At 38.0% G+C, this 17727-nt stretch overlaps 1 protein-coding gene across 1 annotated transcript in view; it reads left to right on the forward strand.

Annotated features, from left to right (window-relative positions):
- Positions 1–17727, forward strand: part of ADGB (androglobin) — a 138814-nt gene that overhangs the window by 68974 nt on the left and 52113 nt on the right. The window contains exons 16-22 of the mRNA XM_030853230.3: positions 1070–1172; positions 3549–3690; positions 5039–5153; positions 7261–7428; positions 14490–14625; positions 15252–15389; positions 17131–17224. Coding sequence (XP_030709090.1) covers positions 1070–1172; positions 3549–3690; positions 5039–5153; positions 7261–7428; positions 14490–14625; positions 15252–15389; positions 17131–17224 — 896 coding nt within the window. The remainder of the gene's footprint in view (positions 1–1069; positions 1173–3548; positions 3691–5038; positions 5154–7260; positions 7429–14489; positions 14626–15251; positions 15390–17130; positions 17225–17727) is intronic.

The raw sequence follows: 17727 nt of genomic DNA on the forward strand, positions 1-17727 counted from the left end.
CCTCTATCACCAACATGTGGCAGCCAAAAGAAAACAAATGAAATAAAGTCTAATGCTAACTATTGGAAGACAGCGAAGCGATCATCTTCATTAGTTACACTGTACCAAGCATTTCTAGAAATCTTGTTATATTTGATTAATAAGGATTTCTTTTTTCACAGTATTGCTAGAGATTTTTCTTTTGTATTGCAACTTGTGATTTAAATATTGTTGTTCAATAGTATAGAAAGCTTGTAAAGTATAATGACAAATTATCACATTTACAATATATCATCAGTCAAAATTATGCTGAAGCACTGGGAAACTGAAATGCAATAATAGCCCAAAAATTGTGATCAGTATTGGAGTCAGGTAGATAGACAGACCTACTCTTGAATCTCAGCTTTTCTACTTGCAACTACTGTGACCTTCGGCAATTTACTTACCCTCTCTGTGTTTCAGTTTCTCCGTCCATAATTATGGATATTAACGGTACCTACATAAGATGGATTAAAATCATATTCATGTAATCCTTATGTGGCTGTCCACTAAAGGACATTCCAGTTGTGCTCAGTGCTTTCTTGCATGCCCAAAACAAAAATCCAGTTTGGTTCATTAGCGTACAATGGGTATATTTCTGAAGATCTTGTAGAAAGAAGGAATAGAGGGTTTATATCAAAAACCACCAAGTAGCATACATTTCCATCCTCTGCCAAAGTTACTCCATGGACTGTTTGCTTATTAAGGACCTATCCTCTGAGTACTGCTCAGCTCTGGGCTCGATCTCTTCGTCTATTTGTCATTTCTGGAATAAGCATATCCCTTTTCTTTACTCACGGGGAAGAGCTTTGGCTCTCTCTGATATGGTGGCCAGTCTCACACAGGCCCTGCAGACCCAGCTTCCGTGGACTGCTGCCAACATTCACCGGTGTGATTTTCTCCCTATCATTAAACCTGTAAAGTACTTATCATGGTGTCTAGAACACAGTAAATTCTCTATAAATGTTAGATATTGTACTTTTAATAGAAGTGGAAAATACAGCATTAATACGCTGATATGAAATACAATGATTGGTCTCATTTCTTGCAGTTCTCAGATGAACGTGTGTCCTACTATCTATTTGTGGACAGTCTAAAGCCCATTGAACTACTGATTTGCTTTTCTGCATTGGTACGCTGGGGAGAATCTGGAGGTAAGAAGGCTATGAGAAAATTACTGTCTGAGATCCCAACTCACTTTCTGTTCAGGGAAAATGTATAATGTGTGAAGGAACTTATTCCCTCTCCAGACCTCCTAAGATCTTCCTACTCCTCTGACATCAAGGATTATACTCACTCTTGCCACCTGTCCCTCTCTGTGTTGTGGTCTTATGGTCACCTCTTGAGCACACCTGGTCCCTCTGTTTTGCTTTCTACCTATACAAGTCATCATTCTTTTTTTTTTTTTTTAAGATTTTTTGATATGGACCATTTTTAAAGTCTGTATTGAATTTGTTACAATATTGCTTCTGTTTTATGTTTTGAGTTTTTGGCTGCAAGGCATGTGGGATCTTAGCTCCCCGACCAGGGGTGAAACCTGTATCCCCTGCACTGGAAGGCAGAGTCTTAACCACTGGACTGCCAGGGAAGTCCCACATGTTATCATTCTTGATTCTTTCAAAATCTATTGAAAATCATGAACTCTTTCTTCTTTGATTTGACAATTCCAAAGATCTTTTCCTCCATCCCACCTTGGCCCCCTAATTTCATGGTTATATTTTAGACGTTATTATACCAATAACTGTATTATCCTAATCAAATTTCAAGTCCTCTGACCCCCACCCCTGAATCTCCAGTTCGCTCTTTCTAGAACTCCCACCCCTACAGGTCTTGGACTGAACTGGGATCTCCATCCCTCAACCTTACCACTTCTTCTGTGTCCACTCTCCCCACATCTTTATTTCTCTTATTCCCAACGTAGTTTCCATGGTCCATGATTGTATTTATATCCTCACATATGCCCTCAACACAAGTGCTCTTCTTACCCTCTCATCTTACACTCCTGGCAAAATCCTAATATTGGTTGAAGGTATCTCTGTGCCTAACCTGGGGTTTCATCAGAACAGCTGAGTGTAACTGGAGAAAAAAAAAAAATCCTACTACCTAGCCCCACTTTAAATTGAGGACCACAAATCTCAAAGCAAAGCCCCTAAGCACTGCCAACATTTCCTGAGTTCATTCATTCTCCCAGCTCTCATTCTCATGAGTGACTATTTCGAACCTTCAAATCTCTCTCTCTCTCTCTGCCTTCAAATCTCCAACTCCCACTCTCATCCTTCCTCATTTTCAGCTGATGACCTTGCTGCTGTCTTCACTGAAGAGATAGAAGAAATTGGAAATGACCCACTCATCTTCTCATAATGAACTCTCCCAAGTTCTTGTCACCCTTCCCTCCTGTTCTAACAGATGGACTGTTCCTTCTCTTCTCTAAGGCCAGCTTCTTGCAAACACATGCACATATGCACAAAACAGCATTCTTCGTTTGGCTTATTTTACTAAAGCATTTATATTTAACTCAAATTAGCAGTACCTCACACCGTACAGGTACAAATATTTGCTGAATGCTTAGTATTGAATTTTTTGCCCACTCTGAGGGCACAGACTATGATTTTCCATCAGGATGTACCCAATGTTTTGAATGGTGTCAGATGTGCAGCAAGTGGACAATAAATACTTGTTGAATAAACTTTCCAGACTTCAGTGGTGTGAGCTTAGTATGTCCACTTCACCAGGAGCTCCTAAGCCACACCACGTCCTAGAACACTGAAACTCTAAATGCATAGAGGTATTGCAGGCCATGGGTGGCCTTGCGTCCCTAGCTGGAGTGTTATCTGGAAACAGGGTAAGAAGTCTTCTGCTCTCAGCTGCTGATGAAGAGGAGTCATTATTTTCTATCAATTTCAAGATAAAAAAATTATTAAAGTTTAATTAGATAAAATTTTAAATTTATAAAAATTAAATAAAATTTTTAATTAATTTAAAATTTTGGTAATTATTTTTCTACACAAAGCTAAGGATCAAAGCTCAAAACTTAAATAAACAGTGGCATCTTTTGCCCTTGCTTTGCCACTATCTTAGGAAGATCTCTCATTTTCCCAGATGTGGTATTTTTCCTCCTTTAAAATTGTATCTAGTGGGATATTGTTATTACTGCCCTACATAAGAAAAGCAGTGGTATACTACAGTGAAATACCCCTATCTGTCCTCTCTTTCCTAACTTTGTCATTCTTGGTTTCTTCAGCTGAGGGGATGGCTATGAGGAGAAAAGTAGGCTAGGGAGGGAAGAAGGTCTTGATTCCTCTTGAGTATTATTTCCAGTAATTATTTACTCAGGTAGTTTCTAATGTTTTATGAACGTCTTCAGAATAGATCTAATTCTTGGTTGTTGTTGTTAATATTATTGTTATTATCATATTATTAATGTCATTATTGGTAAAAAGCAATACCAGTGAAAGCCAACTATACTCTCACAGTCAAATTTCTGTATATATATATATATGTTTTTTTTTTTCTTTTGAATTTTCCTAAAGCTTTAACAAAGAACAGCCCTCCCATACAGCCTGGACTACTTACAGTTGAGAGAGTTTCTTGGAAATCTCTGAGGCCACGTGATCTTGTTGTGACAGTTCACACGTATTCCACCAAGGCTACAGTGGTTCGCCTGCCTGTTGGGTATGGAGTGACTTCATTTTTCCCATACTAAGAATTATTTGAAGACTTGTAAACTTTTGACTACTAAATAATGAAACAATATGGAATCTAATATGTTGTTTCCTGAAGCAATTTCATAAAGCAGAGGTCTATCATCGTGATTCTTGAGAAAAATAATTCTGTGAACAAATAAAGTGAAGAAATGCTGTACCTTTTGGAAGATTCATAATTGTTAAAGAATCTGGTTGTTTCTTTAGTAAAGAATACAGTTTAAACTTGTTTAACTCAGCATTTCCTAAAATTAATTTATTAAAAAGATCTTTTTTGTTTTATTGTAAAATTTATTCAATTCCTTAATAAGAACCATGATTTTATTTAAAAACAGATTGAGAAACAGCATTTTCCCCTACAAATCTGTAGTTTTACCTGTAGTTTGTTTTTAATTTTACCTGTAGTTCTATTTTGAGTTAAGATAAAATTGGTTAAGCACATCACATTTCTCATTTTAAAGAAAATGTGTATAATTGAAAAGTTTTCATGATTTTGATAAATAAAATTCAAAATATTACCTCATATTTCAGATGAAATAAATATTTTTGCTGAATTTCCCAAGATCAATCATGATAATTCTATGTGATCAACGAAAAGCTATGGCTCTTGTACAAAAGCAAAGCCCAAGCAACAAAATGAAATGCTAGGATAATCTGTGGCAAGCGTCCAATATTTCTAGAAAAATAATGAATTTTAAAACTTCTATACTTTCACATCTTCCCTAAAAACTCTGGTATGGAGAGATTCTCCCAGAAATCATTATTCTGTCTGAGTGCTCATCCATCAGGACAACCAAGGATGGGGAACTGATAAAGAATCTAGTATTTTTATCTGCTTTTCCCCCGACAGAGCCTAAGCTCTGTCTAAGCTCTAGACAGGTGGGTTTTGGACATGCTCTCAGTATTCTCCCTGATGCCGCAACCTTGGTAGGAGAGACACAATTAACACACATGAAATTATGCATTTGTGAGAAACTATGAAATCTACAGAGCACTAGGCCAACATGAATTATTACTGTTGTTAGGGGAAAAAGCCAGACGAGTGTTTCGCAACGTGTCCGCAGCTTATGGGAGATGTCTCCAACACGTGCAAGTTTGTCATTTACTGTAATCGTTTTTTGTCCAGCATAATCAGTGAGATATAGATTCCATGATCTCAGAGGGTTCTTTCAAAGTGAAAAATTCATCAGTCTTTACCTCATCTGTGTTACAAAATTCAGCCCTTAATAACGTTTGACTTATTTGAGCACAAAGTATCATCAAGAAGCTAACAGAGGCAAGGACTACAACAAAGGAAACCCTCGGTCCTCTCTCTTTAGGAGACACATGCTGCTCTTCACCGCATACTCCCCCGTGGGGCACTCCATACACATCTGCAGCATGGTGACCTTTGTCGTCGGGGATGAAGATGTCGTGCTACCCAACTTTGAACTGGTAAATCTTTGAGCAACTGTGATTTTTTTTGTGCCTTATTTTCAAAGATTTTGAACTAAATCATATTGCTATTTTGTTTTCAACTTACCGATTTTTTACTTTTTTTTTTTTACGTCTTTATTGGAGTATAATTGCTTTACAATGGTGTGTTAGTTTCTGCGTTATACAAAGTGAATCAGTTATACATATACATATGTCCCCATATCTCTTCCCTCTTGCGTCTCCCTCCCTCCCACCCTCCCTATCCCACCCCTCTAGGTGGTCACAAAGCACCGAGTTGATCTCCCTGTGCTATGCGGCTGCTTCCCACTAGCTATATCACACCTTCTTTATCCATTCATCTGTTGATGGACACTGAGGTTGCTTGGCTATGGTAAATAGTGCTGCTATGAACCTTGGGGTGCATGTATCAAACTTAAATGCTTTTGCATAGCAAAGGAAACCATCAACAAAATGAAAAGACAACCTATGGAATGGGAGATAATATCTGCAAATGATGCGACTGCCAAGGGGTTAATTTCCAAAATATACAAACAGCTCATACAACTCAATGTCAAAAAAACAAACAACCCAATCAAAAAATGGGCAGAAGACCTAAATAGACATTTCTCTAAAGAAGACATACAGATGGCCAACAGGCACATAAAAAGATGCTCAACACTGCTAATTATTAGAGAAATGGAAGGCAAAACCACAATGAGGTATCACCTCACACCAGTCAGAATGGCCATCATCAAAAAGCTTACAAATAATAAATGCTGGAGAGGGTGTGGAGAAAAGGGAACCCTCCTACACTGTTGGTGGGAATGTAAATTGGTGCAGCCACTATGGAGAACAGTACGGAGGTTCCATAAAAAACTAAAAATAGAGCTACCATATGATCCAGCAATCCCACTCCTGGATATATATCCTGCACATTTATTCAAAAAGGCACGAAAAGACACGTGCACCCCGATGTTCATAGCAACACCATTTACAATAGCCAAGACATGGAAGCAGTTTGTTTCCTTCTTTAGGTGATTTAACTCCCTAGGTGTTTAGTTATTTTAGTCTGTGAACTCATATTTCCCTGGCGTTACCAACTCCTCCATCTTATAAAAATTACTGGGGCTTACATCCAGGCCCCAGTATTCTTCAGTTCTAATGAAGAAGCAAAAGGGGATATAGACTGGCCCAAGAACAGAGAGACTCAAGCTCCTCAAAGCCATACATGATCATTCCCAAAACTACCATTTAACCAGACAAGTTTTCTGGTCATGGTTTTATCTCAGGGAGAAACACCGTTAAGAAGAGAGTTTCCCTAGGCTTCGGGGAGGTTGGGAGAAGGTCAGCAAGAAGTAAATGTGTTAAGGTGGCAAGTCAGTTTCATCTGTTCTCAACAGTTTCTCACCCCATTTTCATACCATTCCTCAAAATTTCTGCAGGGAACCGTGGAGCAATGATTGCACCATGGTGCCCCTAGGAAAGGGCAAAAACAGACTTTACAACGTCTTCCTCCTACTTGACCCTCGTCGTGCTTCCTTCAAGCACCCTCTGCTCTGAGTAAGTTCTCCACCAGCCACCAACTACCCACCACACACAAGTCAAGATAATCTGCAAACACCTCAGTGTTTTCTCCATTTAAAAGAATAAGTTCCTTCCTGACATCCCTATCTCCTTGTTTTTATCGCTTCTTCAGAGTTTATAGCAGAAGGGAGCCAGCAGCCCACGCTAGTTTACCCTCTTGTATTTTTTATTTTATTGCTCTCTCCCTGAACACTTCTCTGCCCTTCAGTCGTCGAACTCCACACAGCTGTCAGACTAATTCCTAGACACTCTTCAGAACAAAGGCTGGATATTCATACTGTGGGGAAATTTCCCCTGGCCCCCAAAGTGAGGTAGGTGTTGTTTCCATGCGTTCCTACTAGAGCAGGAATCATGTTCCTTGTTTTATATCCCTCAGACCATAGCACCTAGCAAAATGCTTTGATCAAGTAAGTCCTCCATATAACTATTGAGTTAGTCATATAACAGATGTTTAATATATTAACAGAAATTAAATTGTTGTAAACCTAGTTACACCTAAATAAGCAAAAGGGAGGCTGACCGCTATGCTTTGTCTTCACAGGAGAGCTACCGATTTACAGAGCGGGCTTTAACAATTTTGAAAGCTGTTGGACATGGCATCGCTAATTTCGAAGATAAGGCTAAACTTTCTGCAGCCCTGAAGGATCTACAAACAGCTCACTACCCTATTCCCCTCCAGGATAAAAAACTAACTGCACAGCACTTCCGGGTAAGCGTGTTCAGGCTGTAATGTTCCTAGAAGAGTATGTTCTGTTTGTAATAATGTTTCACATATTCGATGACCCCCAAAATCAGCCGAGAAAATGTTCTGGATGAAGACAGTTTATTTGGGAAGTGACGTCAGCAAGCAGAATCGAGAGAGTAGGAAGAATGAAATGAGAAAGAGGAGAATATTCATGAAAGGACGTGGTAATTATTGCTGTGGGCTACTGGGGCTCAATGCTCCAGGGAATCCTGATAAACTGTGTAGGACATCCCTTAGAAAGGTCCCGCTAGAGGATGAGGCGATTGTAACGTTTATCCACTGATAGATGGGTGCTCTCAGGGGTATGTATTTCCTCACACTTTCTTGGGGTTGAGTAGCATCCTGGCTTTACGGAAAGCCTTGAGGGAGTGAAGCAAAACACCTTTGTGGTACCCCCTGTACACTACTGACATTTTGAGCCAGATGATTTTTGCTGTGGTCCTGACCTGTCAGTGGCAGCATGGCTTGCCTGCATCCTCTAAATACCAGTTGTCACAACTAAAAATGATTTCAGACATTGTCAAGGGTCCCCTGGGGAGCAGTGTTGCTAGAGTTGGAAATTAAAATACAGGACACCCCGTTAAAATTTGTTTTACTAAAGACTTAATTTTTAGAGTAGTTTCAGGTTCATTGCAAAATTGGGCAGAAGGTATGGAGAGTTCCCACTTATCCCCTGACGCCACACGTGCCTTCCCCATTATTTATCAACACCCCCCATGAGTGGTACGTTTGTCACAATCGATGAACCTACATTGATACATCAGTCACTCAAAGTCCACAGTTTACACTAGAGTTTACTCTTGGTGTACATTCTGTGGGTCTGGACAAATGTATAATAACATGTATCCATCATTGTAGTATCATATATAATAGTTTCACTGCCCTAAAAATCCTGTGTGTTCTGCCTAGTCATCTCTCCCCTCCCCCAAGCCCTGGCACCCATTGATCTTTTTTATTGTCTCCATAGTTTTGCCTTTTCCAGAATGTCATAAAGTATGTAGTCTTTCCAAATTAGCTTCTTTGACTTAGAAATACACATTTAAGTTCCCTCCATGTCTTTTCATGACTTCATAGGTCATTTCATTTTCATGCGGAATAATATTCCATTGTCTGGATGTACCACGGTTTATTTATTTATTCACTTACTGAAAGAAATCTTAGTTGCTTCCAAGTTTTGGCAATTATGAATGAAGTGGCTATAAACATCTGTGTGCAAGTTTTTGTGAAGGCATATGTTTTCAGCTCATTTGGGTAAATACAAACGAGTGTAATTGCTGGATCATGTGATACGAGTATGTTTAGTTTTATAAAAATTATCAAACTGTCTTCGAAAGTGGCTGTACCATTTTTCATTCCCACCAAAATGAATGAGAATTTCTGTTGCTCTATATCCTAGTCAGGATTTGATGTTGTCATTGTTCCAGATTTGGGCCTTTCTAATAGGTGTGTAGTGGTATCTCATTTTAATTTGCATTTCCCTGATGACATACGATATGGAACATCTTTTGATATGCTTATTTGCCACCTGGATATCTTCTTTGGTGAAGTATCTGTTAAAGTCTTTGGCCCATTTTTAATCAGGTTGTTTGTTTCCTTATCATTGAGTTTTAAGTATTCCTTTGCAAATATTTTCTCCCAGTCTATGACTTGTTTTCTCATTCTCTTGACATTTTCCTTACAGAGCAGAAGTTTTTAATTTTAGTGAAGTCGGCTTATCAATTCTTTCTCTCATGGGTCCTGGCTTTAGTGTTATATCCATAAAGCCATTGCCATACCCCGGTCATCTAGATTTTCTCCTATGTTATCTTCTAGGAATTTTATACTTTTGCATTTTGCATTTCAGTCTACTGTCCGTTTTGAGTTAATGTTTGTGAAGGGTGCAAGGTCTCTGTCTAGAGTCATTTCACCCAATTAAATTTTAATTTCATATAAACAAACAGTATGTGCAATATATAGCACATACTTATGTTAAAAATTACACTAAAAATTTATTTTCCCTGTTATTCCACTTTAACTGGGTATAAGGTGTTGTTGGGGATAGATAATTAAAAACAGAATCTCCTTCAAACCAGGAAGACCTCCACAAAGGTAGAAGAAACAGAAGATTGTTGAATAAGCGTTAAACCAGAATGTGATACCCGTCAAGGGCAATCTGCTAAAGAGATAGCAAAGAGCCAAAGAAACCTTACCCTTTTGTATAGCCCAGCAGATATTGCCACCACCTACATGTTCTCAAGATAAATGATAATTAGTCCCTTAAGTAAAGGGATTTGATAGCACCATTTGTTACACATAGTGAATCCTAAAGTCACCTGCTATTTGGAGTGACCATTTGCATTACCTAACTGGGTTTATCCAAAAGAAACATAAACTTCTCATGCCTTTATGGCAGGAGGTATTTTTCCAAGTTGGTGGGAGCCTCCCACCAAGGTTAGGTTCCTCCCCTTCCACAGAAACTGGGGGATTGGGGTGCTATCTTCCTTGATGATTACATTTCAAAGAGATGACTTCCAGGTCCTTGAGAAAGATATTCCTGGATCTTAAAGCTGGCAAGATAGCTATTTAGCCTTTAAAAATATTTACATATATTTCAAAGAAGAAGAGAGAGAGAGAACTTAAAATTATAAGTTTTCTAAAGTGAATGCTCTAAGAAAAGGGAGGGGAAGAGTCTCTTCCCTTATTTTCCATAAGGAGAATTGTCTTTTGTTTAAACTGGTATTTGCCCTTACAGTTTCTTGTATCTTATCTGTCAACCCTACCTGGGACACAAATCATTCCCAGTTGAAAACCACTCACCTCGGGCATGAGCAGTCTCCAAAAATCTGCCATGACTTACCTCTTTAACTGTCTGATCGGTCCTTAAGTTAATTCTGTCCATCCAGTCCTCAAGGTGGTGGCTCTAGATGGCTCTTGGTGGTGGTCATAAGCTCTAAAAATAAATAAATAATCAAATTATATATAACAAGAAAGCTGTAGTATCCACTGCTACAGCTGGCCTAAGGCCAGATTTGGTAGTCAACATCTCTCCTCTACCACCTATTCTAGATTTCCCTTTCTTCCAGCTGCTCTAGCTGCTTGCCTGGTTGGTGCCCCAGACCTTCAATCTTGATGGGTACAGACCTTGATTGCCTTATTCTCATCAGGCTGAGATGGTTGTAATTAAGCATTCACTGTGGAAGCACCAGGAAGTGTCCCAGCAAATCCAGACGTAATTCTTCTTGTACCCATTATGTAGCAAAAACCTAGCCCCTCATGACAATGAGGATGAATTCTCCCACCACTCCATTATATTAGTTTCTTTTTTCCTGCTTGTCCACCAGGATGAGGATCTCAAAGCAACTAGGAATATATCAGAATTTAGGTTTATTGTAAATCATACTGTGTTCCCTGGTGAAAATATTTCCTGCTATCCACCCCCAGGAATTAGGTCCTCCAGTACAGAAAGTCCCTGTTGTGGGGACAGAGAACACTAATTATTGAAAGTGGATCACTGGAAATGATGGTGAGAGAGGCCACTCCTACTTCTAATTTTTGAACCTCAGGCCAGTATATTATAGCTATTACAGTCATAGTACTGTGTATTGATCTTTGGTTTTATACAAATATTCTGTATTCTGGAGGATACTACTGCCTCAGTTTTGCAGGATGTCATCACCAGGCTGGCTTCTTAGCTGAGCCTTTTATATGCCTTTCCAATCTGCCAGGAATTTTATCAATCCTTTCTCTGGTATATGTTAGGACCAGTGAGTCTCAAACATTCCCCAGTGATTAAATGTTCACTGTATTACTTGATCCTTGGTCCAAGGGGAATGTTAGGCTGGATCCATGTCTCTGTAACCCCTAAGATAACAATGCTGGCAGAGGCACCAAATACAGGGAAAACAAACTCATATTTTAGGTAAGTCTCAATTCTAGTAAGGATGAATCACCGCCCACCCCTCCTTGACAGAAGTCCACTGATATCAACTTGTCATGAAGTAACTGACTGTACACCCCGGAGGACGATACCATATTAAATAATGAGTCAGTTTTTGCGACCGACAGTTGAGACAGCTAAGCCTGGGTGAAAGAGAGCCCATACTGTTGGGCCCATTCGTCGTCACCATCTCTGCTATGAAGATTACTTTTGTATAGGCCTTTTGGTGCTAGCCCAGATCTAATATGTAAGGGGTCTTTGTGCATGTATCACTTACACAAAAGGGAGCTATTCTGGTAATGAAACATCTCCATTTTATACTTGTATATTACACAGTTACATGACATTTTTCAGAGAGCCATGCTCCATAAATCGATTCCAAATTTGTCTACTGTAAACAATTCTAGACAGATGAGGTGCATCATACTATAAAGATCCCATACATAAGGACTCTCTCAGTAGTAAATAACATTTGTGCATCTGCTGGGAGGTGTTTCAGTGGTATGTTTACAACAGAATTGGACCAGGTGATCTTTCTTTCTTGGGATGCTCAAGTTTCCTGCAGATGCCGCTCTTGCACTGGATCCCACTCAAAGCTGATGGTCTTCAGAGTCACTCAATGAATGCACTGAAATAATACTCCCCAAAGCAGAATATTCTACTGCCCAAATGCAGAGAGGACCAGCAAGCACTGGCCTCTTTCTTAGTTATGTCTTGGCCTTTACCTTAGAGAGGATGTCCCAGCATGCCTAGCCTTCTGGACTCCTAAAATCTCCACCGATGTGGTAAGTCCATGAATCTCTGTAAGATTTATTCCCCACTCTCTAGCATGCATGTGTCTTAATGAAGGATTAAGAGTACTGGCCACTTACTGCCCACGGTTCTGAGTTCACTGTTGTCACCCATATTCACGTGTAGACCAGACTCAAGCACTACCAAATGTCAGTATCACCAAAGACTCTGAACACTAATTTGTAACAGAGAGTATGAGGATTAACATTATCATGATTTTTTCAAAAAAATTTTACCTTAGGTGTTGAACTATTTAGGGCATTTTATTAGGCATGTCACGAGGACACATCTAGCTTATTTAAGCCACAACGAGGAGCTGGATGTGCTGATTTGTTATAACAATACAGGGACATCTTCTGGACACATAAGAACAGGAATGACTCAGTGAGGAACTTTGAAGAGGGAAAAGAAGGCCCTCAGAACTTGTCTTCTCCATTTTTTCTCTTTATAAACATGTTTTCTCTCCTCTTAAGTTCACATCATGGAAAACACGGCTCCTGAATTTTATATTGTTTTCTCATACAAGGCCAGTTTAGAATATCTTGATCCTGGTGTCAAATTACTGGCCAAAGCACAGGGAACTCAATACTCTGTAATGACTTATATGGGAAAAGAATCTAAAGCAGAGTGGCCATATGTATATGTGTAACTGATTCACTTTGCTGTACACCTGAAACTAATACAACATTGTAAATCAACTATACTCGAATAAAAATTAAAAAAAAAAAATATTGACCGAAGTGACAAAGATTTGCTCAGCTTGGGTTAGATGCTTGCTCGCAGGCTTGTCCACCATTGCTAGCTGATGGGGCAGGTACAGATACAGACTGTGGGACTAGGTCCCTGTTTCTATACATATGAAGAGAGGTGAGGAGTTGTCAGAAAATGTAGACTAAGCAGGAAATGCAATAGTCATATGCCTTTGCAGAGCACTGTATTTCACCAATTCTAAGACGAACATTGCTTTTCCCCTTTAATATCAGAATGAAATCAGAGTGTCTTATCATTGGTGGTTCCTTACAATCATTGCTGGCCAGGTGACCTCCAGAATTCTCTGCACACACATGGACATGGACTTGTTCATAAGAATTCATCTCGTCTCCGTTTCAAAAGAAATATGTTTGACAAAAGCCTAATCCTTAGGGGAAGAGAATTAAATGGCATGGTAGAGCCTCTCGAAGAAATGTGAAGGGAAAGGGGTTCTCCTCACACCAGAATGACTCCCCCATGGCTCAGGAAAAGAGAGAGAGGGAGAGGTATGACTGGCTGAAAGTCACCACAAATAGTGCCCCAGGAGCCCTACCTAATTCACCAAGCACTTTACTCCCTGTGAACATGTAAATAGCTACAAGTAAGCAAGCAGAAATGTGCAAGTGGCTGGTTGTTATTCCCAGTGGTATGACTGGATATATGGAATCCATCAGCATTTCAGGATAAAAGCCATGAAAAAAAAACTTGGAAGAAGGGATATGTGTTCTGGATGCGGTCTAAAAACCTTCCAGTGGTCCTCTTTGGTGAGATCAAGAACAACTCAGCATCAGCACTTCCTGAATGAGGGTTGGTGGCTTGAGAAAAACCCCAGGAAGAAAAGGAGAACACTCTTTAGGCAACGGTGCATTTTCAAAGCCTTTGACAACACGAAGGACAAAACTGCACAGAAAAACACACGTTTAAAAAAACAAACAAACAAACAAAACACACGTTTAGTGTTTACAAAAAGTGATTTACAAGAGTAGGAGTTTGAGTATGAATAAGTTTTCAGAATACTTAACCAATTTATGTAGTTTATTTTTTCATGTACGTTTAAGTGTGATACATGATGAAAAAGTTATGCCTAAATAAATTTAAAAGAGCTTTTTCAATAGGAATTAAATACTCGTAAGTGACACGAAAGTGATTAAAAACTTTGAGTGGCATATTTTCTTTCTTGAAGCACAGGAACTAATAGTGTGTCTTATAATGGGTGGCATCTTGGGATAAAAGAAATCTGGTATTTAACTTGCTTAGGCATAAGAACCTTATTTTTTATCTTACACTATATCTCCTCAATCCATTTAATGTTATATTTTAATTGAATGTACATTATAAACGTTGTGGTGATTAAAGCTTATTAAGTTAAAATTAGTCAAATGATAAATAATTTTCATCTTTTACCAGATGAGGGAGTCTGCAAAGAGTCTTCTGCTAGATGGTGTGTATATCTGAGAAATACATAGTTTTTATTTTTAGAGTATCTCAAGTTTTTTAGAGCCTCTCTGGCCAGGTAAGGGTATTTTCTTGATTTAAAAAATATACTAGTGCATTTTATCTTTTTCAGGTTTTTCATATTTCATTATGGCATTTAATGAAAAAAGCTCAAATAGCAAAACCTCTTCCCAACCTCAAATTTGCATTCCGTGCTATGGTTTTGGACTTGGACTTACTTGATTCTTCTTTGGAAGAGGCTTCTTTAGGTACTGATTAATTTTAGATATTTATGTGACAAAGGAATTCCTAGCCTTATATGGACTAAATAATTTGAGAAAAGTATACTCAAAATTTTTGTGGAGTAGGTAGAATGGGTCTATATTAACAGTTGTAGAGTTCAGGCTATGCCCTGAGAAGCTCAAAAGGTTCCAAAGATCTGACGTGTGTCCCCTGTCCCACATACATCCAGGGCAGCCCAGAATTTCCCAGTTTTATTTGTTCCTGACCTTAAAGAGCATGACAATCACTATATATACAGTAGCACTGGAGTAATTCAGGGAAGATTCTCTGATCTAAGTAACCCTCATTTCCTCCTCTTCCGATGTTCTATTCCCACCATTTTAACATTTTCTTTCAATTTTAAAGAACCTTCATGCTACTTTCACATAGGAATCAACACTAGTTCACTAAAGTGTCAATATTTAGTGTTTCCCTTCTCCAGAATGTTTATATTCTAAAAAAGAACCACCTGCAGAAGGCAATGTTAAATATAACAACAAATCTATCGTTGTGGCACTTTATACATTAGAGGGCTTTAATAGTTAAAGGCAGTGAAAGTTGGGGTAGAGATTAGATATAACTTTCAGTCCAAAGTTTGTTTTTCTCTTTCCAGCGGAATGCTTAGATGTTAAATGTAATGTGCCAATAAGTGACAAAGAGTATTCTCCTGAGGAAGTAGCAGCAGCAATTAAAATTCAAGCCCTGTGGAGAGGGACGTACGTCAGATTACTTATGAAAGCTAGAACACCAGGTATACTCTTTCAATCATTTATAAAATGAACTTGCATAAATAAGGATGAATATTTGTTTACGTGCTAACAAAAAGCATTTTAGAGTCATTCTACTTTACGGCTCAGCTGATTCTTTTTAATTCTATCAATATTGAATTTCCTTGGGTTCAGGATGCATGTCAGTGCACTCGTGCTTTTTTGTTCCTGGAATATAGTGCAACGCCTGGCACAGACTGAGCACACAACAAATACTGGCTGAGAGAATGAAGGAATGAAGGAATGATCAGCTGGATTTTCCCAATCTATCATGCGTTCTTTGAAAAACAGGAAACTGGCCTTTTTCTCCATCCATCCCCTTTGCCTAGCAGAATGCTTTAGCAGTCAATTTCAGCTAAGTCATGGACAGTTTTTACATTTCTAGACCATTTTTCAAAGAATCGAATGAATGAATGAGTGAATGAATGAATGAATTTAATGAAGAAGCTTCCACATATGCCTGTGGTGACATACATTTAGAAGGCATAAAATGCTTTTAAAGTATATTATTATATTTATTAAATCAAATATATTTATGCATATGAAGTAAACTTTCGTGAGGTCTATTTTAACAGCTCAAAATAATACATGCAGAGGCAAAAAAATTATATTCAATTATTTTCATTCTGCAATTTTTGTTAACGCTTTTAGAGAAAAAGCCTTGCCTCCAATAGAATTCTTTGAGTATTTTGAGACATTTTGTTGTAAACATATCTCTGAAACATTTAATGAGAAATATCAAAATGTTCATCTAAGCAGTAAAAACTATAGATACACAAGTGTAAAAAGAAACAAACTATATTGCATAGTTTTGTGGTAGAAAAATATTGCTGTCGCTTGATTTTTATATTTTTTTCTATCAGAAAAAAACTAATTATAAATTCATCCAATTAAATATGTGGTAACATACACATGTTGTCCATATATGCTGTAAAAGTTATATTCATACAATGATTGTTTTCTCTTTATAAAGACAAAAATCAGCAGCTTAATAATATTTCAATAGCATTTGCATTCTTTCACTCAACACATTTATTGAATAATTTTTGTGTGCACAGAACTGTTCTAGATTCTGGCCTTATAGAAAGAAATCAGTAAAACTGACAAGGTTTCTGCTCTGATGAATCTTGTGTTGTAGTGGTCACAGGCATATAGCAGAAAGTACATATATTAAGATACTGATTTCAGATATGAGTAAGTACTGTGAAGAAATTAGGATAATTAGAAAAACAGTCAGTTTCTGACATGTTAAATTCGAGGCACTTATTATGGATTTGCATTTTTCTTGCCAAATCAGCTCTTAAGCCATTCGTGGATTATGCTTTAGATTAAGCTTCAGTGAGATCCTATTAGCCATTGTTTTTTAGAAAAATTGGATGGATTATTTTTTCTGACACAAGAGCTTTCATAAGGTTTTTTTTGGTGTGATAAATGATCTCTCATTGTAAATGCTTTGATGAGTATCTTCAATTAGATCAAAGAGCATTTTATAATTTTTAAACTAAAGATGAAGGGAAACAGTATATAATTGTGAGCAGAGCTCTTGACTAGAGGTTCATAGCTTTATGTTTTAAACATGGTTTACTTCTAGTAAAGCTTCAGACTTTGGATATTACCTTACTGGTGAGTTTCAACTCCCTCACCTGTAAATGGAGGGCTTAGAACAAAATGATTTTTCAGGCACCTTACAGCCTTGATATTGCTATTTTTTATTGTTATTTTTAGGCACAAAGGAAAATACCAGTGTTGCAGATACTCTTCAGAAAGTTTGGGCTGTACTGGAACAAAATATAGAACAATATGCGATTTCTCTCTTAAGGTAAAGCAGTGTAATGATGTTTCTTATTGTAACCTTTCTTATTGTTTCTTACAGTAACCTAATGATGTACCTTTCTTAAGGTAAAGCAGTGTAATGATCTTACTATAAGTTCCAGTTCAAATGCTACTATATTTGTTGAGTTTTTCCTAATCATCGCAGCTAGAAACATACCATTGCTTCTGAACTTCCACACTTCCTACTTTTTGTTTGTCTTCATTGCACTTATCTAATACCCTAAGCATAAAACCTCTGAGAAGCAAAACAGAGTTTTTTTGAAGTCTTTCGGTGCTAAAGAGATAAAAGTTAGAGTTTAGAACCTGCTAGGGGAGAGGACTCCAGTAAACAATGAAAGTTGTCAGTTGAAATCCCTGGAGGACAACATTCTAGAAACAGGGACAAGTGTGAAGTAGATTGAGCCTTAGGAAAACTGCATTTTAACCACAAACCATGTTCAAAGCAGGATAATCTGAAAAAACTAAGAGAAAATCATATATATACATATA

Source organism: Globicephala melas, chromosome 14 (genome assembly GCF_963455315.2).
Source record: "Globicephala melas chromosome 14, mGloMel1.2, whole genome shotgun sequence".
Classification (NCBI taxonomy): Eukaryota; Metazoa; Chordata; class Mammalia; order Artiodactyla; family Delphinidae; genus Globicephala; species Globicephala melas.